The sequence below is a fragment of the Piliocolobus tephrosceles genome, chromosome X, assembly GCF_002776525.5.
Source record: "Piliocolobus tephrosceles isolate RC106 chromosome X, ASM277652v3, whole genome shotgun sequence".
Classification (NCBI taxonomy): Eukaryota; Metazoa; Chordata; class Mammalia; order Primates; family Cercopithecidae; genus Piliocolobus; species Piliocolobus tephrosceles.
This window is the reverse complement of record NC_045455.1, coordinates 70322780-70349789: the sequence shown is the minus strand read 5'-3', so window position 1 is coordinate 70349789 and position 27010 is coordinate 70322780. Positions and strand designations below refer to the sequence as shown.

General features: G+C 35.5%; 1 protein-coding gene across 1 annotated transcript; it reads right to left on the bottom strand.

The window, feature by feature from the left end:
• Window positions 1-544: 544 nt before the first annotated feature.
• Window positions 545-26578, bottom strand: ESD (esterase D). The gene is made up of 10 exons (XM_023187361.2): window positions 26403-26578; window positions 22718-22765; window positions 20660-20734; window positions 16385-16473; window positions 13295-13393; window positions 11676-11800; window positions 10515-10634; window positions 9313-9411; window positions 6931-7098; window positions 545-781 (listed from the first exon to the last, which is right to left on the bottom strand). Exons 3-10 carry the CDS (start codon window positions 20725-20727, stop codon window positions 701-703), a joined length of 849 nt encoding a protein of 282 aa, XP_023043129.1. The 5' UTR covers window positions 20728-20734; window positions 22718-22765; window positions 26403-26578; the 3' UTR covers window positions 545-700.
• Window positions 26579-27010: the final 432 nt, after the last annotated feature.

Below are 27010 nucleotides of genomic sequence, written 5' to 3'. Positions count from 1 at the left end.
GATACAACAATGAACATGACAAAGACAGTCCATGTCTTCAGAGGCTTAAAGTCTGGAAAGGTGAGGAGTCTGGGCTAAATTACCTCTTTTTTTTTTTTTTTTTTTTGAGACAGAGTCTCTCTCTGTCACCCAGGCTGGTGTGTGGTGGTGCCTCCCGGGTTTACACCATTCTCCTGCCTCAGCCTCCCGAGTAGCTGGGACTACAGGCGCCCGCCACCACGCCTGGCTAATTTTTTTTTGTATTTTTAGTAGAGACAGGGTTTCACCGTGTTCGCCAGGATGGTCTCGATCTCCTGACCTCACGATCTGCCTGCCTCGGCCTCCCAAAGTGCTGGGATTACAGGCGTGAGCCACCGCGCCCGGCCGGGCTAAGTTACTTTTAAGACTTCTGTTCTGGAGTTACTACTCTATACTTCAAATAGGATTACATTCATATTCTATGACCTGGGATTAATACAAGAATTTCCAAATGACACTGACGAAGCTATAGAGCATTAAAGATTTCCTATGTGAACACTTGTAAAATAACTTTTGACATCAGAAGTAGGTTTTAGATCTTTATTCAGAGGTGATTCAACTATAGAATAAAGCCCTTTTAGCATTACAAAATCCAATAATTTTGAACTTTTTTTTTTTTGCTCAGCAATACAGTTGCATTTTACTTTTATAATCCTTTAGAGATTCTCTTATTTGGAGTTTTTCATGCATTCAGGTATTTAGCATGATGTCTGATGTGGTCAGTAATAAAGGTTGCAATGAAGTAGTAGCTATGATCATAACCCTAGAAGACAAAGAGATGGTAAGACATTTATCTACCATTCAGAAACATCAATATTAGGAACATTAAATATATCTCTAAGATCATTTAATTTGCTTACAAATAGTCATAACATTAAGGAAGTATGAGGAAGGTTTAAAATTAAATCAAGGTTATCATATTTTTACTTTAACATTTTCACTGTACATTAAAAAAGCAGCAAAAATATGAAGGAAAACTAAAACACTCTGCCTAGCTTCTAAACATAGCCTAACTTCTAAATGCTGCCATTAATATGTAAAGAGAGGAAGTAACACATTAATTAAATATGCAGAGTAGACATGTCATATCAACACTGTAGAGTACATTAAATATGTAGAGTAGACACTATCATATCAACCAAGATGAAAAGAATCAGGATTTAGAGACCTTAGAAACATGGGCAAGACACTTCAATTCACAAATGTAGCACATCAATAAGTTAGTGACTATTAAAATATAAAATAAGCACACAAACAATATAGAAAAAGAACACAAAAATGCCCAAATGTTCTATCATTGTTGGGAAGTCAAACATCAGCCATCATAAATCATGTTAAGAATTCCTCCTACACAGTAAATGCATGTGATATCTTTATTTGAGGAGAAAGGCATAATTCATTAAGCGCTGACATCCCTTAGCAATATATCAAATTAGGTAAAAAGTCAGTAAACCTTTGGAAAACTACATGAAACTGAGAAAAATGTAATGTGCTAAGCAGTTAAGTTGAAAGAGATTTCTATCTATCCAGTCATTTAAAACCATTGTTGTAGGTAAATGGAGAAATAATCCCTTTCTGGTGACTCTGACACCTCTTCTGAGTATAAGATAAAAAATAGTCTTCCAAAAAAAAATAATAAAGTATTAAGGTGGTAAGAATTTTCATTTTTTTTTTTTTTTTTTGCTTTTGTTCAACTTTTAAGTTCAGGGGTACATGTGCTGGATATGCAGTTACATAAGTAAATGTGTACCGTGGTGGTTTGCTGCTCAGATCAAGCCATCACCTAGGTATTAAGCTGAGCATCCATTAGCTATTCTTCCTGATGCTCTCCCTAACTCCCACTGCCCTTTGGCAGGCCCCAGTGTGTGTTGTTGCCCTCCATATATCCATGTGTTCTCATCATTCAGCTCCCGCTTATAAGTGAGGGCATCTAGTGTTTGGTTGTTTTTTTTTTTTTTTTTTTTTTTTGACATGGAGTCTTGCTCTGTCACCCACGCTGGAGTGCATCATCTTGGCTCACTGCAACCTCCACACCCCGGGTTTAAGTGATTCTGCTGCCTCAGCCTCCTGAGTAGCTGGAACTACAGACGTATGCCACTATGCCTAGCTACTTTTTTTTTGTATTTTTAGTAGAGATGGGGTTTCACCGTCTTAGCCAGGATGGTCTCGATCTTCTGACCTCGTGATCCGCCTACCTCAGCCTCCCAAAGTGCTGGGATTATAGGCGTGAGCCACCATGCCCGGCCTGGTATTTGGTTTTCTATTCCTGCATTAGTTTGTTGAGGATAATGGCTTCCAACTCCATCCATGGTCCTGCAAAGGACATGATCTCATTCCTTTTTATGGCTGCATAGTTAGTATTCCATGGTGTATATGTACCACATTTTCTTTATCCAGTCCAATCGTTGATGGGTGTTTGGGTTGATTCCATGTCTTTGCTATTGAATAGTATTGAATAGTACTGCAGTGAACATACGTGTGCATGTATCTTTATAACAGAATGATTTATATTCCTTTGGGAAGATACCTAGTAATAGGATTGCTGGGTCAAATGGCATTTCTGCCTCCAGGGCTGAGGAATCACCACACTGTCTTCTACAATGGTTAAACTAATTTACACTCCAGGTGGGAAGAACTTTCTAAGGGTATCAAACACCAGATAATTTATCTCTATCTACAATTAAAATACAAGGTTGAATATACTGAAAGAAATGAAAGTCTAACAAAGATTTTTTTTTCCAGTTTTGAACTAGTGAATGGTCACTGATGGGAAAAGATGGGAATTTTTCTAAGCACCTAAGAAATAAAAATAGAGCTAATAAAAATATCACTGGTGCTTCAGAGAACAAGGCAAATCCCCAAGGTTTTGATAAATCAGTAAATGTTCTCAATCTCTCCCTTCCAGAGAGGTATTAAATGTTTATCTTGGGAGCAGCAGTTAATAAAAAGTTCTAGTTTAAGATCAAGGTAACTTAAGTCTTCTAAAGCAATCTGTCTTCTATCATGGAAGTGAATGTGACAGGAATGTTGTCAAGATTAAAGCTGAGCCTCGTAATTACTTGGTGTCATGTCTCTCAATGATTAGACTAGTCCCAGCTGGCTAGTTAAATTTAGAGCTAAATTACAGTTTCCTATATAAAAAGGAAATGTAAAGAAAAGCATTTCCCATCCATATAATTCTTGAATTGTTAAGAAGTTAAACAGGCCTGGAGTTTTAGGTCACAAAACCTGTAAAATGTATGAAATATTATCTGCCATTTTTCACAGATCAAAAGACAGATCTGACAGTAAATGGGTACAGATGCAGGGAAACAGATACCTCAAAAGACATGTGTGACCAAGTTCCAATGTGACTGAGTATGCCGTATTTTTATCCTTAGTTTCTTGTGTGTTAAGACCCATCGGACACATATGAATAGCCATCATTATTATTAGAGAAGTCCCAAGGTAAACCCAGGAATATACTGCAAGACAAGACATCGAAAATCCAAAACAAATGACCATAAGCTCCATAATGATAAAGATTCACCTATATGAGAAAGAAGAAGATGCCTGCCATTGAGGGCTCAAGAAGTTTAAAAAATATCAACAAAAAGGCAATAGAACACATTTGAACTATTGGTATCCTGCTGAAGTTATATAATTTGAGCTAATTGTATCATCTCTGACTAGGGATTCTGTTTATCAGTCTTATTAAATGGGGATGGCTTCTTTAATTAAATTCTTTGACGAATGAGTTGGTATGATATGTTAAGCAGCTTGTGCAAATGCCTATGTTTAGTGACACTTGAAGGGGCCTTTTCTCCTCTACCTCACACTTTAAATGGAAAATCCTTGGTAGCAAAACTCTGACTCCTGGAGTATAAAAATAAATGAACATATTTCATTCTTTCATTCTTCCCTCAACTCTCAAAAAGGAAGCAGTGCTCCAGCAGCTATGATGGATGTTTATCCTGACAAGCAGTGTTTTCTTGTATATTTTCCAGACCCAATTAGAAAAGCTTGGATAAGAATCCCCAGGTTATTAAATCTCTTCAGTGTATAAGGAGGAAGACTTTGCACTGTATTCATTTAACAAGTATTGAGAGTCTCTGTGCTAAATAACTATGCTAAATAAAGCATTGGATACAGAGATGAATGAGAGATCTCTACATTTCTGGGATTCTCTGCCATGTTCTTACTCTTCTCCAACAGGCAGATGCAGAGGCTAAAACAGCCTCTCAATCTTCAAAAAGGTCCTGAGCCTTAAGGAGGTAGTATAGCCTCTCCTTCTATTCCACAAAAAGAGAATACTGTTTCTGGAAACTTCTTCACAGTATTAGGTCACTGTTTTTTTCTCTCACTGTGTAACTCCAGTAGCTAACGATAAGACATACTAGGCCCTTCTTTTTCAGACTAAGATTTGATCTCTGTATACTAGATATCAGAATTCTGCTACCTAATTTTTTTTTTTTAATTTAGATCACCTGAAGCCAAAATCGAAAAAGAAAAAATTATATAAATAGCCAAATAAGTATCTGTGGTCACAGAGCTAGTAAGTGTGGAACCAGGACTGGAACTAAGGCTATTTGACTGCAAATACTGTCCTCCTGTCATTTATCAAGCCATTTTCAGGCAGCATGATGTGCTCCTGAGGAGCGAAGGAATGGAATTAGAGAAATAATTCCAACAACCAAATAAGTTATCCCCAAATAAGTATCCCCAATAATAATAACCAAAGAAGTATCCCCAATGCACTAACCCCTCCCTCTAAAAATTTTTTTTTTGACATTCGACAGAGTATAAATATAATTTGTGAGCATTTAACACCATTAAAAAGAGGTAAAGGAATGAAATTGGGTAAATCATGTGCATGCTTGTAATTACTTTCTTTCTTCACAGATCATTTATTTATATATATCCCCTATTATTTTCAGCTTATTTTTCACAGCTTCTATTCCACAAAGAAATACAGTTATACTATACTTGTAATCAAATGATAAAGCAGGTGATAAAACTCTCGGACCCAAGGTAATTTTGGGTCAAAGCTGGTGAGAAAATCTGAAAGTAGACTCTCTGGAGCCACTACTTAGGCATGTTCATTCAGTTGTTGATTCAATTACAATGAATCTAAAGGAAATCTGCTTCAAGCTGTGTAGTTCACTCTTAACCTGATCATGCTGGAAGTAAAGTGAATAGCAAATTGCACCTGAATTCAAGATTGTGACTCTGGTGCTTTGAATACTTTCTTACTTTTTAGAAGAATTGAATGGTTCATCTTGACTCCTCATTAAGTATAGCCAACTATGTGTTCTAGTTGCTTGGGATACAGACATTTTAGAAACAAATAAGTTGACTTACTTTTCCCTCCAAGAATGTCATCATGTTCTAACTCTGTTGTTTTTATAACAAACTTGAGAGATTTTCAGACTTTGTTGGCAGGCAGGAACATTGTAGAAACAACAGAAATTTTGGGTACAGTCTTTGGGGAAGCAAATTAGGTATCCAACATGGGTAGTGCCAAGAAATTAAGGTCATTTGGAAAAAACATGGTTTGGTATGCACTTATAGCTATAGTTACTGCAGTTAAACGTATTACTATATTTATAGTCAAATTCATATTTGGATTTCTCAAGGCTGGTTGTTGACCTAAAATTTAATTGTGATGGTAAATGTTCAAGTAAATCTGAAATAAAATTCTATTATTCAATGATGGATACTAAAAGACAACAAGGTATATATAATGTATTAGTTTTTGACATTTTCTCACACTATATATATATATATATATATAGTTCAAATGTGCAAAGTTATCTCTGTAAACAGGAAGACTGCTCAGATGCACAATTTCTCCTTGTGCTAGCTCTAATTCCTTTGCTCCTCAGGAGCACATCATGCTGCCTGAAAATGGCTTGATAAATGACAGAAGGACAGTATTTGCAGTCAAATAGCCTTAGTTCCAGTCCTGGTTCCACCACTTACTGGCTATGTGACTTTAGATAAGCAGGTTACTTCTCTGAGCCTGTCTCCTCATTTGTAAAACAGATGGACAGGAAAGAAATGATATCTCATTTGGTGGTGTAAGAATTAACAATGAGTTAATGCTGTGAAAGCATTTTACAAACTGTAATGTACCACATTACACAGTGATCTAGATTTATTTGAACATTTACCATCATAATTATATTTTAGATCAATGTGCCTGACACCTAATCCTTAAACATGGATAAAATTTTATTTAAAAATCATGATCATGTTTAATTTTCAGTGCTCATTTTTCACTCTAAAATATTTTAAATTATATTCTGAAGCTTATGAATTTCTCTTAAAAATAAAAGCAGAATTTCCTTAATTAGGACTATAGTAGCAAATATAGAATTAGGTGAGTAGTGGACAGTCAAAAATATTTTAGTTAAAAAAAACTTGCAAGCCCATTGGGATTCAGCAATTATTCTTAACTAGAAATATCAAGTAGCACAACGTGTAGATTAGTATGCAAGTCAAATAATATAAAGCACATGTGTGATAAATAATACTTCTGAGACTAAAATATGTAGTAATGTAGACTAAAATAAGGAGTAATAGGGGTAGATGTTTGTCCTTTACTACTACTGCAGCAAAGGTACCTGTGTAAAGAAAGATGTATCCGCTAATGTTGAAGATTAATCATCATTCAAGCATTAAACATCTTGTTATTTACTGGTTTGATAGAAAACAATATCTTTCACTGCCAAAAGCTTTCCTATTTCTATCAAATTTAGTGTTAGATATAATTAATTTTATAGGTAGGCTTTCACTTCAAGTGTCTGAATGTAATTAAAAACTTACTAGAAGTAGCATTTTATATTCTAAATAAAGTTAAGAAAATACCACAGAATCCTAATTTTTCATAGTTACATTATCTAGATCAAGCTAAAGTTTCCTAATACTTGCCTCTTGTAATCGAAAAACAACGGGGATTTTCTTTTCTGTACAGGCAGCTATGAAGTCATCAGGGAGTAACTGTCCGTCTAAAAGAAACTGGTCATCTTTTCCTTGATCAATTAGTATGTCCAGCTGAGATCCTCGATAGGATTTCACAAGATTGGTAGCATCATACGCCTGTAAAAAGAGAAGTAACACTGAAAAATAAATTCAAAGATATTCTTCATGAAATACTATACTAGTACCAAATAGAAATTTAAAGTTATTTAAGCTCTTAGGCCGATTAAATCAGAAATATGCTTTTAAGTTGGTTCAAAATCTGACTTGCCAGGCTTTTATTTACAAGGTCTTTGGAATTCTATTTTCTAGTAATAGTCTCTTCCCTACTTTCAAGCAGTCCTAGACTAGTGGCAAGAATCCCATCTCTCAGGCATTCTTCACAAAATGGCCTTTTTCCTTCTAAACCCTTAATATTCTTAATCTCCTCTTGACTCCAGTAAGAACATGATTTTTTTTTCTTCGTAACTCCTTCCACAAATTGGAAATTAGAAGCTTCTTCTAACTCCATGATCTTTTTCCAAATATTCTGTATTTCAGATAATCTTTTTTTTTTAATGTCTCTTCTTTATGGCTCTAATTCCAGACATAAATATATTCAGCCTTCTTTTTTGCTGTTGAACAGCACCAAACCTCTGCTATCTACATAAGCTTTCAGAAAGACCTGGTATGAATACTCTGAATCATATCAATATCATCTCAAATTTATTATCTGAGGAGTTGCCACTAGTTATAATTTTATGTTTTATCATCCACCTTGAAATATTCTTAATTATTCATATATATTCATTAACCACAACTTTTATACATTGACCAAGACAAATGACCATGAAAAGATTTGTCCTCTAAGTATCCTGCTTTTGAAGACTCTGTTTCCTTTCATCTTAAAAGAGTGGGGTCTGACTAGTTCTAAATTCTATGATTTCATAATTCTACATGGTTTCCTGATTTCAATCGTAAATTAAATAATACCTTAAACACAACATAATTAAGACAGTAAAATGTACTGTCACTTGGAGAAAAGTACATTATCTAGATTCCTTTTTAGGTTACCTGTACCTCTACCTCTCACCTTCTCCCTCCAATTAGTTGGTCTTTTACCCAGTTCTTCTGTTAGACCATAAGCCCCTGGTGGATGTGAAAGGGTCACCATTTTCGTGATGAAACAGCTCAGAACTTAGCACAGACTTTGCACCTGATGAAGACTCAAAACACTGATGTACATACAATGTCAGTTCTCAAAGAACCTAATCCTAAATCATTTCTAGCATCCTTCAAATGTAATAAAAATTCAAGCCTAAACAAAACTGTAATCTAGTTACTAAAGGATGAACCCTTTACTTAGTTAGAATTTCAGTAATCATCCTTAAATAAAATTTGTTAGAATTTCAGTAATCATCCTTAAATAAAATAAGGGTTCATGTAGGAATGAACCCTGAAAACAGAACTATACTTTAAATACTTTAAGACAAAAAAGTTGTATTTTTTATCCATTCGAGTATTTTCTGCTTATTAACAATGCACATGATGATGAGTTCATTTGCAAAGTATTCAAACTCTTGGTGGAGTTTGTAAATGGCCCATTTCTGCATAAGAGTAAAATGGTTCTCAGGTAAAAGGCTCATTTTTATTTCCACTTGAAAGCACCTGTTTGCACGCTTGAAAAAGTAATCTTGCTGTGGGAATATTCACATACATGACATAACAAAGTATCTATTTTTAAAGACTCGTATGTCTGGAATTTAAAATTGAGATGTGAAATGCTGAATTTTGAAAAAAAAAAATACACAAAGTAATTTAAAAAGCCAGGCTTCTTTGCTTCTATTACACAACTGAGCATAAAGTTAATAAGAGGCAAGTCCAAATTTAGTAACACAGGTTGAACATCCCTAATCCAAAAATCCAAAATCAGAAATGCTCCAAAATCTGAAATGTTTTGAGTATCTACATGATGCTTAAAGCTCATGCTCCAAGGAAATACTCATTGTAGCATTTTGAATTTTTAGATTAGGGATGCTCAACCTGTAATATGTGGTATTTTTTGGTTATGTTAATTTAGAAGTTATGTTAATTGAGAAATAAAAATATAAATTAACCATTAGTAGAAAAAAAATGTAGCCCCAGAATATCTGCCATGATTCAGTACAATTAGAAAGTAGGGTTTTTTGTTGACATATATATATACATAGATATATATATATATATCTTTTGCTAAGTTGTCTCAGCTCTAGAGCCCTAACTTGAGCTGGGTAGGAATATAATGTCTGTGATATGTCCAGCCTTTTAAACAAACTTGAAACTTAATGAGTATTAAGATAGCCATTCAGTACCTACCTTCCATTTACTTTGATCTGTTCCCAAATATCCACTAAAGGCTTTTTTGCCCCAGGGACAGAGTACAGGGTTGCAAATTGGAGCAAATGCTGACACAGACTTCAGAAACAAAAGAAATTTAAAAACAAGTTATATTTTGCTAAATTAAATATGAATAGATATTTGCAACTTATTTAAAAATACAGAATTTACTTGCAACTTGCTTAAAAATTCTGGCTTGCCACGAAAACCCTGGGAACAATTTTCCTTTCGATATATTGCTGGCTTAGATTGCAGGCCTTTCCATAATACATCTTTTGTGTATTCTATTAAGAGAGCTAATAAATATAGTTGCTAAAATAATGCAAAACAATACATTGCAATTTAATTAAGATACAAACAGAAGTCTATGTTCAGTGTTTCTGCTTTTTTAGCACTGAAAATTAATCTATAGTAATATAAAGCAGTTCATGCTTACCTTAGTGAACATGTTACTAAATCTGACACATGATTTCTCTTAAACAGTATCAACAAAGCAGTGAGCAATGCCTTTCAATATGACAGAATTTTTAATACACCTCTGTGTTCTATACAATGTTCTTTTTCACTGGATGAGATGCAGAGATGGGATCTCTCAACTTCAGAGTACTCATCAATATAAATGTTTAGTAGTAGCTACTAGCTTTTTTAAAGGGCAAAAAAAATCAACTAAGTTTGCTTTTCTACCTCAGACATGATAAATAGACTGCCTTAAAAAATGGAAATAAAAATGCTTACTTAGGAAGTCCACTGTCATGCCATGAATTAGTAAAACTTCATAATAAAGCGTACCAAAAACAAAGTATTTGATGCCACAGCAAGAGACTGCTATGAGAAATATTTTCATTTCTCAATCCTGCCACTGTAACATTAATCAGTAATAATAACCTTTAGGGGAAAAAAGTGTGTTCCAAACTACAGTTGGAATAAAAACAATTAAAGGAGAAGCTACATTTTACAATACTTTTAGTAGGCCAAAAAGAAGGCACTCTTGCTGAATTCCTATGCTTCTGATTCTGTAGCATATACTCTATGGTCAAATTAAATACCCACCCATCAAACACCCCAAAGTTCTCAACACTAGAAAAGTTTAGTCCCAATACTAACAATATTGTAATTTTACTCTTTGAAGGTTCCTAATATTCAAGAGAAATATTTATCACTAGAAGTTTAGATAATCTTACTTTGTATTTTCCAGGATTTTTCAAAGCACAGATCAGAGCTCCATGGCCTCCCATGGAGTGGCCAAAAACAGACATCCTTTGGGGATCCACTGGAAAATTGGCATTTATGAGTTGGGGAAGCTAGAAAAAATTTAATAGTGTGACAAAAGATATCAAAGAAAATAAGTTCAGACATTTTCAAAGTTATATAAAATAATTACACAATCAATATTGCCAAATCATAGTCTTACAATGGTTTGAACTAGCAACAATGAAAATAAAACAAAACTAAATCCTCAGGTAGACCATGGTTACTAATATATCTCTGGGAAATATATTGTACAGATTTCTTAGAAAACACTTTAGGAAGGTGAAGCAGAAAGAACCTTTAAAATGTTCCTAAGTTTTGACCTAGTAATTTCACTTTTTGGAATATATTCTAAGGAAAAGTCCTTAGGGAGATATTCACAAAGACAATCAATGCAGTCATATTTATTAGGGTAAAAATATATACAAAACTATAAATATCCTATAAAAGGAAAAAGTAAATTATGGCATATGACAGAATATTACGCAATTATTAAAATTAGAACACTGGAAAATATTTTTATATATAACTTAAAAAAAGAACAAAATAAAAAAAGTTTAGAATTATGTGAAAACTAGTCATAGAAACAGTCAGGAATATATCAAAACATAAGTGTTTCGGGGGCGTAACAGAATTATGGGTAATTAAAAACTTACATTATTGTTTCTAAGTTTTTATGGTATACATATTAACAATGAAGATCATATAAAATTTAGAAAATGCATAAATAGCATACAAATATTATTAATAGAAGTAATGCTTTACCACTTATGTTTTCTAAGTCTTGGCTTATCACTATAAAATACATACAAATGAACCAGCTGCCAGGCAAATTAAAGGTTTTTTTCATACACCATTTTCTTGGTTATTCTGGGCAGTATAAACAGGTCTCAATATATAATGATTAAATCCTTTAATTGTACTTAGTGTTAATTTAAATTGCAGTAAATAGGACTATAGTACTAGTAAACTTTGGAATTCTTACTAATAAGTTTTATACCCTAGTTTAAAATCCTCAGGACTGTAAGGACTTTGTGTTCAAAATCAAACTCTTGGCAGTCATCAGTTAATAATTACAATACAAATTAAATTACCTCCTCCGTGACATAAGAGTACATTCTGTAGTTGGTTTTCCAAGGATCTTCAGTGGCATCAACATAAAATCCAGCACCAGTGCCAAAGTCCCAGCTCTCATCTTCTCCTTTAATATTGCAGCCACCTATCACAAGAAACAATCTTGTGGTTTCATCTGCTCTGTAGTAATAGCACATGTTTAATAACACACTTTCGGATCAATCTGCAAGTCCATTTGCCTGGGAACTGTTCACCAAATGTTGTGAGCTCTCTGCCTTTTGGAGTACATGATAGGATTATACTTCCTGCTCCTCTTGCTCTTGAATGGGGCTATGTGACTCGTTCTGGCCAATGAGGTAAAAAATGACCTTCCAAGCTGGAGTATTCAGCTGCCAAGGTAAGGCAAACTAACTTTCTTTGTTGATGAAGTTTCTTTCTTATGTACTCTGAACATACGCTTCCTTGCTCTGCTTTACCTGTCAAAAGGACTGATATCTTCTTTTTATCTTTCAGAAATGTGTTGTGATCCCTTCCCTGATGACCCTCTCTCACTACCAGCACTTTTTAAATTCTCTTTACAAAGGAGTGGGGAGGGAGATGCTTGTGCTCAACTCACTATCTTGAACTGAAAATGTTTTCTAATATGCTTTGTTAATGGACTCATTCCATCACATTTCCCTATCTATCCAACCTCCACTGGAATTTTCTTATGTTTCTTTTTAACTTGTTACATTTTATTTTATATACTTGCATGTGGTTAAAAATCAACCATTGGGATTTTGAATAGAATTACAGTAACACGTAATTTGAAGACATGACCTTGTCTTAAGATTCATTTTATCCATCTAGAAACACAGCATTTTCCCATTTATTAAAGTCTTCATTTATGATAACAAAATTTTACAGTTTCCTTTTTATATATCTTTCTATTTTTCAAGTTTATTCCTTGGTATTTTATATTTTTGATGCTATTTTGAATTAAATCTGTTATTATATTTCTAACCAGATACGCCTTGTTTTTGTATAATATAGCCTGTGAAAGGAAATACAGTACTTGCCAGGCCAGCCATATAACTTCCCTAGTTTTACTGCCATTTAAATTCTATTTCCTGAAACTTCTAGAGTCATAAAACAAGTTTTAACCGTCTGATGCATTGAGTTCTCACATATTTGATACTTTCATTTCTCTAATGTAAATATTCAAATCATTTATACTAAAACTAATACTTGTTTAACTGTATGGTTGATGTTAATAGAGATGAAAAAAGATGTAATTATCATGCAACAAGACATTATACCTCTGGAATAGAAAAATAATTTCCTCTGCATTACACATTAGTATTTTGACAGTAGTACCAGTATGACATATGAATTGAGTTGCTCAATCTCTGCTTTGAAGTATCTTAATCTGTACAATGGGAATAGCAAAACTATCCTCTTTCATAAGAGCCATGTCATGAGTAAAACTCAATGAGGGATATGTATAGCATGGTATTTTGGAGTCATGATGCCACTTGAAAGGTTAATAGAGATAACAGCAAAAATATAAAACGAATTGTATAACGTATATATCATACCACTTAAAACACTCTTAAAGATTTAGATTTTTATAAAGGATATCTGGACCACAAACACTTACGAGGGCTGGTATCTGGAGCAATGACAACAAGACCATGTTCTGAAGCAGCTTGATGATAACCAGATTTTGATATAAAATTTTGTTCTGTGCAAGTTAAACCTGAAGATAAAAAATATTGTTATTGGGCACACATGGACATAAAGATGTGTACCATTAGCATTGGGGACTATTAGACCAGGGGGAGAGGGAGACAGACAAGGGCTGAAAAACTACCAATTAAGTACTATGTTCACTACTTGGGTGATGGGATCATTCACCAAACCTCCATGTCACGCAATACACTCATATATCAAACCTGCACGTGTACCCCCTTAATCTAAAATAAAAGTTGAAATTATTAAAAATAAATTATCTCATGCTATATTGTGAATGGTTTATAAGCTTTAAACTTTTTATAATACAGGAAAACAAGCTCACTTGATATCATTAAAAATATTTTTTTTGCTTTAGAAATAATTTTGAGTAAGACACTAAAATTCACTTTTTTACAAAATTTGTAATAGTATTAACCTAAGAACTGTGTTAGGTTAAGTGATCCCATAACTGTCCTTTTAAAATCACTTATTGGCCAGGCATGGTGGCTCACGCCTGTAATCCCAGCACTTTGGGAGGCTGAGGTAGGTGGATCATGAGGTCAGGAGATCGAGACCATTCTGGCTAACACAGTGAAACTCCATCTCTATTAAAAATACAAAAAAATTAGCTGGGCGTGGTGGCGGGCGCCTGTAGTCCTAGCTACTTGGGAAGCTGAGGCAGAAGAATGGAGTCAACCCGGAGGCGGAGCTTGCAGTGAGCCGAGATCGCGCCACTGCACTCCAGCCTGGGCAACAGAGCAAGACTCCATCTCAAAATAAATAAATAAATAAACCACTTACTAAACTTTCAGTTACTAAAATCCTTTGGACCAGCAGTGTTTGGGAATTCAGAAATTTTCAAACTGTAGATTGACAATATGGTGCATATGCCCAATATTAAAACAACCCCAGTGAAGTGTTATCAAATATGCTAATTAAACATCACACTATTCCTGCACCAAAACATAAATATTCACAGTAAATAAGCAAATACAATGGTCTTCATAATACAAATATTTTTTTTTATATACAGATAGTTCTCAGCAACAATATTTAGCTTGATCATCTTTGTATTCTTCACTGAACTAAAAAGAGAGTAACGGTGACTATATGCCATCCTTAAATTGAGTTTTAGCCTCAGTTTTTAGAAGTTTCTGTTATTTTTCCTAGCTCCATGCTTTTCAGTCATAAGATAGAGGAGATGACTTAATTCTTTTACTATAGGTATCTAACACTACAGTGATGTGAGAATGGTGAGGAATGAATTAGCCATCGATTTTATTGATCATTTCACCAGTTGAGAGAGATTTGGTTTGTTTATACTTTTTGGCTATTATAATAGTGTGCTATGAACATTCATGTGCAAGTTTTTGTGTGGACATGTTTTCAATTCTATTGGGTACACAGCTAGTAAAGGGCTGTTTCAATGGTCACCTTCACTTAAGAAAGATACAAATCACTACACACGAACTATCTTTTAAGATTTCAGTTTGGCTGTTTTGATTTCAGCTAATTTCTTTATTTTAGCAATATAATAATTGTGTAATCTTTCTGTCATTGTTTTCCTTAGACTTACTGGGAAGTAAACTTTCTGAAATTCTTTTGTCACCATTTCTCATGTGCAATGGTCAGGCAATCTTACCTTTACTCAGAAAATCAAGCCTTAATTTCCAAGGTCTATCTTCAGCATCTCACTAAGGAAACTGTCCTGTCATTTGATGTAAACAAACAAAAATTCTGTATTTTATACTTGTAAAGCTCAGATATGTCTTGCTAGATTCAATTTTAGTTAGAACTTAGAGCCCTATTATTAGAGTACCTATGACACAATGCCTCAGTGCTTCTGATCTGGTTATTATTTCGCCAAGAGATATGACTATAGTAGCCCTCACCAGAAACAAAATGCAAAAACAACAGGAGAAAAAACTAAATACAGCTCTGGACTGTGAGTCAGAAAACTTGTTCACCTCCATATTCCTGTGTGACCCTGGACAATATTTAGCTTCTCTGGGCTTCATTTTCTTTCTAGGGATTACATGATTTCTAAGATCATTTTTAGCTATACAACATTACATTTTCTAAGACAATTAAATAACTAATTTTGTTGCTCTTGCTTTTGGCAATACCTAATGCTCTTCTAGCAAAATCAGTGCTCTTCAATCACAGAAATGTTTTCTTGAGTTAAAGTCAGAGATGTACTTAATCTTTACCTTTGAAGATGAAATATTTATTATCATTTTCAAAGACTGGTATTTGGGACTTGTCCTTGATGAAACATACATGAGGGAGGATTTGTTAAATCAAAGTTACAGGAACCAATTTGAAGGAAACAAAACTAAAATAGTACTCTGTGACACAATTTAGTTGCTAGGATTCTCTCCTCATAATGTTTGCTTCTAAAGATGAAGTACCAAGGTCTTGTGAAAGAAAAGTTAGCATAGAGGTTTCAAAACTGCAGGTGTCAAAATCTTACTCTTCACAATCTATTCTACAGTGTTTAATATGAAACACTGATTAAGAGAAGCCTTAGGGTTCTTTTGTGACTTTCCAGGTTGTCAGAGAAGCTCTATGGAGTCCAATTAAAATATTTTAGAGAACACTGTACGAAGTCATTTGACTTCTTACAATAGCTGGTTTCTAATTAGAGTATCTTGGTGTCCTGATTTCACCTAATATTGTTCTAAAGGACTAGTAAAGTCTCTATAAACTCCAGAAATGCTTGGGTAGGTACAAATTAAGTAAATAAGTTGTCTAAGCCCTTGCTATTTGAGTACAGAACTTTACATTACCTGCTAAATTTCTTGGTCTATTAGAAAAAGTGTAATAAGTGAAATAAGTGTAATTCAGTAGGTTGGAAATTATTCTGAGGATAAAGTAACAGAGTAGACTACAACAGGCCCTTAAAGTCTTTCATAAATGGCTCAAAAAGCCTACCAAGTCAAAATAAAAGGGTAAGATAAGCCAGTTAAAAAGAAAATAGAAACGACTCTATAAAACTCAAATGCATAATACTTACCCGAGAGCCAATACAGAGCAGGGCACTTTTCAGTTTCTGCCTTTGGTGGTAAGTAGACAGCAAATTTCATTTTGCAGTTCAGTTCAACACTAGTTTTAACAGAAACAACAACAAAATATTAATGCTCCTCATTAATCAATACAGAAACAAAATAATTTTGTACTATATAAAAAGTAAGATATATAGTAAAGGTCCAAAATAAGTTATTTAATGTTCAAAATAAGTGGTTCCACCAACATTTAAGGAATATACTTGTCCCTTAAAGAAAGAATGTGGTCAACTGAGCATACTGATCTAAACCAGCCTGAGCCCATACTTTGGACGGCACTGTCATTTTGGGCAAAATAAGTGAAAAATTAAATGTAATTCATTGTGGCACTTATTAAAAAATAGTTTGTTTCTAAAGAAATGCATGAAATAACAAATCATCTTTTATAAAAAAATGAATTCTTGAGATCTTACATATTTGTTCATGTGCACTAAAATGCAACACAGCCTTAATTCCCTCTTTCATCACTAATATTTTATCACAATCTAGAAAAGACAATTTTGATGAAAACCACAGGCATTTTTCCAGTAAACAGTAATTCATGCAACAATGATCCCTCATGGCTTTATTTAAAACATCATATAAATGGAAGTAAACTCTTACTACTTCAGAGTAAACACCTATCTTTTTAATCAAAGTTATATGTACTAAACAGTTTAAAGTAAACTGTAACTGTAAATAGTAAATACTTTCACAAACTTTGTTATGAAAAACTAGTTTTTCCCCGCCCCAACTTTTTCATTTGCTGTATTCCAGAGATAATTAATTTACCTCTTTTAGCTGATTTTTCTGGTATTTATGTCTCTATCTAAATAACATGACTTTATTACTGCTTCTAGAGTTTTCAGTTTTTAGTTATTATCTATTGACTTCCCATTAGAGAAGGATTTTAGTTAACTTTCACCTCCCTGTCTTTGCTCTCTGCATGCCCCTACATTTCTCCTTCCACTTTCCTATCATATATAATTTTGGTTAATCAATATTAAGAAGTTATATATGCTATTCAGAGATGAGCCATGTAGTATATTAGAATTCCTTTCCTTTTTCTTTCAGCTTTTTTTTTTGTTTTCATTGAGCTAGTAATTCTCTCCTTTTTGTTACTGGTCGTCTTTCCTTGTTAGGAATAGACTCCCACAAAGGCTCCATCATGAGAAGTTTTCTATATGCTCCCTTCCATTCTCTGCATATTGGTGATTTTCTTTTTCTACATTATTCTAAGCAACTTTTCTTGTTGATGACTGATGGCACAAAAAAATTCTGACAGCTGTTTTTAGGTTTTCAACTTTTGTTAGGGAAGTTGAAACATTTACTTTCATAGATTACCATATCAAATCCATATTCAAAGCAGGGATGTTATCAATACGCAAAATCAAGAGAGAGCATAATCTTGTTACAGGATAGTTGGTGCCTTAAGACCTTTCTTGCACACTTAAAAATTTGTTAAGAGGGTATATTTCATGTTAAGTGTTGTCATTACAATAACATTTTTAAAAGAAGACCTTTCTCAAGCAGTTGTGGAATAAATCAGGTCTAAAGTATGTTCAACGGTGGTATGATTAACACTTATGTAAAAGCAAAAAACAAAAAACAAAAAAAAACAGGATTATCAAGTAATCTGAAACCTCTGTACCTATCATGTCATTAAGATGCTGCTTAATTACCAAAATAATACAATCTTATGCACAGAGATTGGTGTGGTCACTCTATATGTATTACTAATTCAATACCGAACTCCCCCAACCCTGATGGGTTTCATAAATTTCCTCTCTAATAGAGTCAGTTCTATCAATTTCATCTACATTAAAAAAATCTCTTCAGACCAGTACTGCCAAACAGAACTTTCTACAGTGATATTAATAAAAATGTTCTAGTTATGTATTGTCAACAGCTTCTAGTCATGTGACTACTGAGCACCTGAAATGTGGCTAGTGGGACTGAAGTTTTATTAATTAGCTAATTTGATGTAAATGGCTGCATGTAATTGCTGGCTACCATATCTCCAACTTTTGACCTGCTGCTTTCTAGTTGCTGCCTTAATATGGCCCCACTCATCTGGAAATTCTTTCTCTTCTGATCTGTTTTCTTGGATCTTATGTCTTCAGCTATCTTGTTTTAGTCCCTGATTTTGGTGAAGCATATTATTCAGTTGCTTCCAAATTGCACGGGAAATACACTTTGAGACCTTTCATAGATGAAAACGTCTTCATTCTACTTTCACTTAACTGACAACATGAATGGACACAGAAGTTAGCCTTCAGAATCCTGAAAGCACTGCTGCTCTGCCTTCTTGCTTCTAGTAATACCGTTGAGCTGACCTAAACCTTTTAAGATTCTTAATCTACTTTCTCTTTATCTCAATGTTTGAGAATTTTCTTTGTTCCCAACGCTCTAAAACTTTACAATGTTGTTGGTGTAGATCTATTTTCATCCATTGTACTAGACAACTTTTTAAATCTGGCAACTTCAGTTCTGGGAATTCTTGAATTATTTCTTTATTATTTATATCTATACCACTATTTCTGTTCTATTTTCCAAAATTCCTAATTTTTAATGTTGGATTTTTGAACTAGTCCTCTAATTTTCTTGTCCTCTCTGATTTATCGCTTTTATTTCACTTTCTAGAATGTTCAACTAACCCTTCTATTGGGTTTTGTCATTTCTACTATCAAAATTTAAATGTTTGGGCTTTTTTGTACTTGAAGATTTATTTATTTTATTTTTTTTGAGACAGAGGTTCGCTCTTGTCGCCCAGGCTGGAGTGCAGTGGTGCCATCTCATCTCACTGCAACCTTTGCCTCCCAGATTCAAGCAATTCTCCTGCCTCAGCCTCCTGAGTAGCTGGGATTACAGGTGTGTATCACCATGCCTGGCTAATTTTTGAATTTTTTTTTTTTTCAGTAGAGACAGGGTTTCACCATGTTGGCCAGGCTGGTCTCAACCTCCTGACCTCAGGTGATCTGCCTGCCTCAGCCTCCCAAAGTGTTGGGATTATAGGCGTGAGCCACCACACCTGGTCACGTACTTGAATATTTTTAATAGCATCCTATAAAGTCAGAGGTCAGTATCTTTTATGCCTTTTATATGAAGAACAGTTCATATCAAATTAAAGACTTTATACAAATGTCTAGTGATCTTTAGCTGCCCACTGCTATTTAAGAGTGAAACACTGAAAATCTAGTTGAAAGCACTGTGCCTACAGGTGGAGTTGTCAATCATTGCTTTACTGTAAGGTCTGGTTAGATTACTTTGCTGGCAAATCTCAGTATCTTGAAATCTCTTCCTTTGGGCTACTCAAACTCCCCACAAGGAAATTCTTCTAAAGGATACAAGACTAACTCCCCAAATTTTGAAAGCTAGTGGAAGAAACTCAGTGTGCAAACTTTTACTTAATCTATTTGCAGTATCACAACTCCCACTAATTGTGTCTGATATTCCCCAATACAAACAGTTTACTGTCTCTAGAGAACATACCTCCAGTCTTTCTCCAGAGTTAGGAAGAGGCAGTGCATAAAACTGGGACACTCTCAGATCTATCTCCTTTTAAACACAGACTTTCAATTAATCTTCCTTTTTCTAAGCTCAACTTGTATCCTTATTTTCAGGTGTCCCTGGTGCCTCCAATTACTATGGCTTTATATAAATTGTGTCATTTCACAGCTTTTTCTTGCTGATGTTTAGAATTTAGCTTTCTAGGTTTTACTGTCAGGTACTACCTCTCCATTTGTATTCCTGCTTCTAAAATGTTATCCTGAGCTCCTGTCTCCTGCTTCTTTATGCCTCTATAGGTATATGTATGCATGTGTGAGTGTTTCATCTCTTTACTTAATGCCATGTTAGTCAGAGTTTTGGAGGCAGCAGAAGCAAATGCATGTGTTTAGTGTGCCATCTTCCTCAAAAAGTCCAGGTGTTTTTCCTATACTTAGAAATCCTCAAAGAAAATGTTTTCAGAATTTTTACTGGCAACATAAACATTTTCATAAAGTTTCAGAAAAGCATCAAGTCAAAGCTTAAAGATAGTTCTCTATTAAGGCTCTACCTCACACAATCATATCCACAGCTAATTAAGTCTGGTAAAATTGTCAAATAGATAACCACAGAAAGAAAGCAAGCAAGTTTAAAAGTAAAATGAGGTACTATAATATCTAGATAAAGATTTGTTTTAAAATAGAATAAAATAATCCAACAGAATGAGAGGTTATCTAAAATTATACCTTCTTAATAGTTACCTGTCATGTTCAAAAACTTTCTGCAATCCCCCAAAGCACTTGTTGCTGGAAATCTGCTTCAATGCCATTCTTCTCCTATTAGTAAAGAGTGATCTCATTAATTTCCAGAGAATTAGTTCCTGAAAAACTTGAGATAAAACTAACTGCCTTCAGATAAATTATGTGAACATACAACTATTTTCTACTTAGAATTTTTTTCACATTTTTCTCCAGTAAATAATATTAAGAAACTGTTTAACTCTTATACATGCATTTACACGTTACTCACTTTTAAAAGCTTTCATACTTTGTTATATCATTACTAATTTATTAACAAGTTTTTTGTTGTGGTGGACTGCCCCAAATTCTTTTTAAAAGAGGCAAAAAATACATAAGTTAAGTTACCAATTAATTACCTTAGTTTAGAAGGTTAAAAATTGTTAACAGTCTGCCTATCAACTGCAACAAAGTAGTCAAGAAATTGGTATGACTGATTATAGTTGATTTTAAAATGGGAGAAAGATGAAGTGATAATGATTTTGATAATAATAATATATAACATTACTGAACACTTACGGTGTGATACACATTTTTCTAGATACTAAACCAGATCCAATTACTCATCCCACGAATTTTTAAGAGAAAGTGATATGAAACTTTAAGATCAACATTTATTTCTCCTTTTAAAACAAACCAGTAAGTAATACATAAGTCTGTTAACTTCTTTTCTGTCCAACAAATCTTTTAAATTTTTCATGTAAAAATAATTTTAAACTTACATGTAAAATGACATATTTTATTGCTTTTAATGACAAATACAAGAAAAAAGTTGGAAAACCATCTTTATCATAAATGCCTATTAAGCAAAGGGAAACCACACTGATCCTGACATGTACCTCTCAAAGAAAGATTCCCTTCCTATTCCTAGAAGCACTGTATTAGAATATAAGGCAGTAAGTCCTACATATTGAAGAAAAAGCTTAAGATATCAGGAATAGGTATTACCACTCTGGCGATCTTCTCAGTGAAATGCACTACTACATGCCAGTCAGCGGGAGCTTTAGGATTACTCTTTCAAAGATATATATCAATAATCTTAAAAAGCTAATTTGGGAAATGTCTTTATAAAATACTTTAAAAAATTAGTTTCAATCTTATCTTTAATTTCTTCAATAAACCCAAATAGTTTTATTTTGGAAGACTGGGATTTGAACCCAGGAAGTCTGACATCAGAGGCCCTACTCTTAACTGCTATGCTGTCCTGACTCTCTAGAAGTTCTTTAAATACTCTTTTTTTTTTTTTTAAAGACATTGTAAGATAACTCATTCTATAGAATTATGATATTACAATTGTACACAAAGAAATTACCATTTGCTCAGTTTTATGCTTTTAATCTATAAAAGATTAATTCTTAAATAATAAACCCCCATGAGATGCTACTGAAAATTAACTTTAGCTACTGTTAACAATCCTATCTCAAATAATGAACTTACAGAGATAGACACTAATTTTAATATATTAATACATACATATAAGACCAACAAATAAAATTTATTTGCTCCATTATTCCACAAGGAAACCAGATTTACTTAAACTTAGAAAGGACTATATCCACTTTGCAAAAGATGGTACCCTGAGCATGTATCTGGTACATAGGAGTCTATATCTTTGCTATTTGCCTATTTTAATAAACCTCAAGTTGTCAGTTTTCTCTGCTCTTAAAATTCAAAACCAAATGCTTTTCCTTTGGCCAGAAGAAACAAGGTTAAAACACTTTTTAAAAGTTGGTAGAATATTTTTTAAAAAACAAAGCTTTTAAAGTATTTTTTTCTACCCACCCAGTTTAGAAACTACCTTTAATTACAAATCAAAAAAATATGTCAGGCTTAAAAATATGACTTAAACTAAGAACTAGATATGACATACTGTAATATACTATAATATCTGATATGTTATAATGGGTGGTTATATTTTTCAATAGAATTTTTCTAAGTGAAAAATAGCATGTTTTAAAACAAGCTATTAGTGGTTTTTCATTCAATGTTCAGAGTAACATATAAACAATAAAACAAGTTTACCTGTCCAACTGCTGATTGCTTTTTGCTTGTACCAAATGGTAAACGGTTCTGAAAAAAAGACCAACGGTTTACAAATGGGATATACTTTTCACAGCAAAGGTTACACAGAGCTTATATAGACACATGCATTCTCAATAGATATTTTCTTCTTTTGAGGTAGGTGACTGTACACCCTGATGGGATACCACATCACTACTTAATCTAATTACCTTAATTTCCCATAACCTAATTATTTGCCACAGGCCACCTTAATACCTATTTTGCCATAAGGCTTAGTGGTACTTGGTCAAAACCGTCTGTTGAAGTAAAAGTACTATGAAAGTTTTTTTTATCTATTTAAATCAGTAAACAAAGTTTTCAAGTGTAATTTTGAAGGATGAGATGTAGCCAACTGCTGAGTGAAGAAAACAAGAGTGGGGGCTAGGTAAGCAGAGGAAGATGGATCTATCTGGCTCAGTTGTAAGTCGAACTTGTAACATGGGGATAAAAAAGGAGGGAAGAGATGAGGACTGAAGGACTACTACTAGGGTGACTGGAAAGGATGTGTAAGAAAACTGGGCTTATGAACGATTAAGTGACTGATATTCTGTAAGAAAAATTTACATGGAAACTCACATCGTATATATCACATCACTTGTCTGATAAGTTTCATTTAGGCTCTAGAACAAATATATATTTAGGTTCTAGAACAGATTTTGTGGGAGAAATACGGTGACAGAGTAGGGTGGAATACCAAAAAACCAAACAACACCCTTCCTCCTTCCCCCCCAAAAAACAAACAAACAACAACAACGAAAACAGAAAAACAATTTCACACTGCCAGTGGGAGTTACACAACTCTTCCCAAATGTTAGTGAACATCAACATTCTCTGGAGAAGAAAGGGTCTCTCAGTGCATAATACATCCATTCCCCTAAAGGCCAAACCTTATTGTTCTTCCCTTTATTTTTCATTTTTATTTTTTGGACACAGGGTCTTAGCTGTGTGGCCCAGGTTGTAGTACAGTTGCATAATCATGACTCAGTGTAGCCTAGAACTCCAAGCTTCAAGTGTGATCTCCCACCTCAGCCTCCTGAGCAGCTAGGATTACAGGTGCACACCACACTGGAATACTTTTTTTTTTTTTTGGTAGAGACAGGGCTCTTTACTTAATGAAGTTAAATGTCATCCACCTCCAGAAATCTGAGTTCTATTTTTATCCTTCTTCCCTGTGTCTCAAGTTTTCCATATATCTCTACATGTGTTTTTCGTTCCCATTCTCTGATTCCTTGGATTTTGATGTTTCTTCCTTTCCAGGGTGTCCTAGTCCATTGGCTCTTAACATCCTAGACAAGTGTTCCCAAAACCAACAAACTACAGTTCCAATGACTGGCTGTTGACCACCACTGTGCTGTTCAAACCTCTTCTAAGTGAAAACTCAGGATCTGGCTTCTTCCCCTTCACTGTCTCCTCCCACCTTCCTTTTCTTCACTCTTTCCCTAAACCCCATTCCCTAAATTTCAACTACATTTTCTGAGTGAAATAATCTAAATCTGCATCTCTATAACCAATCTTTCTCAAGCATTAGTACCCATAATGAAATTTCTTGCTGGACCTTTCTACCAAGACATGTGAGCAGCTATTAAAACTTATCACACCTAAAATTAAGCTTCTACGTCTCACCTTCAAACCATTCCTTTCATTGCCTCCCTTTTCCAGACTCATGCCTATCTTGCCTAATCCACATTTGAGATGCCTCAAAGTTACCTTATTTTTGATTTCCCACTGCCATCACCCTAGTTATATATAAGAATTAAAACTTAGCCTCTTCCTTTCTTTCAAATACATCCCACTATCAATCCTGCATGAAAGCCTAGGGTTTTAATCCACTTAATTTACTGGTCAACAGATCCCTACAAACAGCTCATCTGCAGCCTAATATGGCCTACATGGAATTGTTAGTCATTTTTATTTAGTATTTTTAAAACTGTGATAAAAACACATACATAAAATTTACTATCTTAACCATTCCTAAATGTATATTTCAGTAGTGTTGAGTATCCATTAGTCATATGTGAAAACACAGTTCGCCAGCTCACAATAATTAGCAGATGAGAACTGCCTGACCACCCCCGGCTGCTGCAGGTGGAGACCACTAATCCCCTTCGCTGTTAGGCCAGTAGCTGAGAACCAGAAAGTCACTGAAATGGAAGACCATGTTAATTGTATACTTTTCTTCAAGTTTAATACCATTAAAATGTCAAAATTAAAACCATGCAGGATCACTGAAAAAATGTAAGAATGAATAAAACTCCATATAAACTTTAGTCACATTCTACCTGTGTGTAAGCATAGCCTTTTTTTTTTTTTTCCAGACAGGGTCAAACTCTGTGGCCCAGATTGGAGTGCAGTGGCCTGATCTCAGCTCACTGCAATCATCTCGGCCCCCGAGCTCAGGTGATCCTCCTGCCTCAGCCTCCACGGTAGCTGGGACCACAGGTGGCACCACCATGCCCGGGTAATTTTTTGTAGAGGTTTTGCCATGTTGCCTAGGCTGGGTCTCTTTTCCTTCAAAAAAAATTCACATGGCTTGCCTACGTAAGGATTTACATTAAGCTCTGGAGAAAAATTTTTTAAATATGGAATCTATAAATGCCAAACACCTTCACTTGGCTCTAAATATGGTCTATAATTTGGTCCCACATTATTTTTCTGGTCTCACTCCCTATTATGTTAGTTAAACTCAACTATGCATAATTCTGGGATGACCCGGATGTTGCTATTGCGTGGCTTTACTCAATGCCACGGTACAATGGTTTCAAAGCAGGTTCTGGGGCCAGACTCTCCAGGTTCAAAGTCTGACTTCACCACTTATTACTACATGACACTGGACAAGCTAATTTATATGCCTCACTTGCCCATCTGCAAAATGGGGATACAGTTTTGATAGGGTTGCTCTGGGAATGAGTTAATTCACGTAATGCTTAGAACGCTGCTTCTACCACACACACAAACATGAGCTATTATTTTTCCTGCAACCTGAATGCCCTCCTTCCAGGTGCGCTCAATCCCATTTCCCTGATGACCCCATCAGAAATGACTTCCAGTCCCCCACAGCGCTCTGAGAGCATTTTACGACCCGAACAGATTTCGCCAAATTCCGAAGACACGGGTTCCCCTCGGCACCATGAGGTGAGTGCTCCTGACCGCGCCACTGGGTCGTGCCCAGACGTGGACGCTGCCTAGAGCAGCAGGTCCACACTCCCCTGAACCAGGCGCCGGTGGGCGGTAGTAACGCGCTGAGGCCTGCTCCCTCCTTAAAATGCGTACACATCTACTTCACATTTTCGCGCGGTGGCTGCGGATCTAGGAAAGTCTTTGTGAACAGGAAAATGCTGTACAGATGTAAACGGGAGCTTCCTCCGGGATGTGGCACGCCCGAGCGCCCCGAGTTACACTAGGTTGGAGGCTCAGAGAAGAAAAAGGGATTGGGGGCAAGGCTTCGCGTCACGGGATAAGGTCCCTGGCCTCCTGTCATGGATGGTGGCGCTCAGGGCCCAGGGTCGCCATCTCTGCGCTCGTGCCTGCGGATATCTGCACCGCAGGCCTCAGCGTCCGCCCCGATCAGGCCTAGCCGTGCCGCCGCAGCAGCTGCAGCCGCAGGAGGGCTGACAATGTCCAGGCCTCTAGCCGGACCCAGGCTTACCTCCCGCGGCGGAGCAACCAGAAGCGACCCGAAGTAAAAGGCGGGGCCCAAGATGGCCGCCGGGGCCTCGCCTCAGCCCCGCCCACATGATGCCCCGCCCCTCCAGTCCCGCTCACTCTCAATTTTAACTCTGAGAACCCGCCCTTCTCCAGTCCAGTCCCCACGGCCCCTTTTGCACTTTGCACTTCCCGGCAGCCTCCGCGTGGGCGTCCCCTCCAACTCTTGTCTTCGCCCGCGTTTCCACTCTTTGTGGTTACTAGGACCAACGAGGAGGGCGTTTAAGATTAGTCCCTGTCACCTTGTCTGGGACCAGTCTGCTGTGCGTGCTCGGACTCTTCCCAGAGCCAGCAGCAAGAACCCGAGGCATTAATAAACTTGAGGTCGGCCGGGCGCGGTGGCTCAAGCCTGTAATCCCAGCACTTTGGGTGGCCGAGACGGGCGGATCACGAGGTCAGAAGATCGAGGCCATCCTGGCTAACACGGTGAAACCCCGTCTCTACTAAAAAATACAAAAACACTACGGGCGCCTGTAGTCCCAGCTACTCGGGAGACTGAGGCAGGAGAATGGCGTGAACCCGAGAGGCGGAGCTTGCAGTGAGCCGAGATCC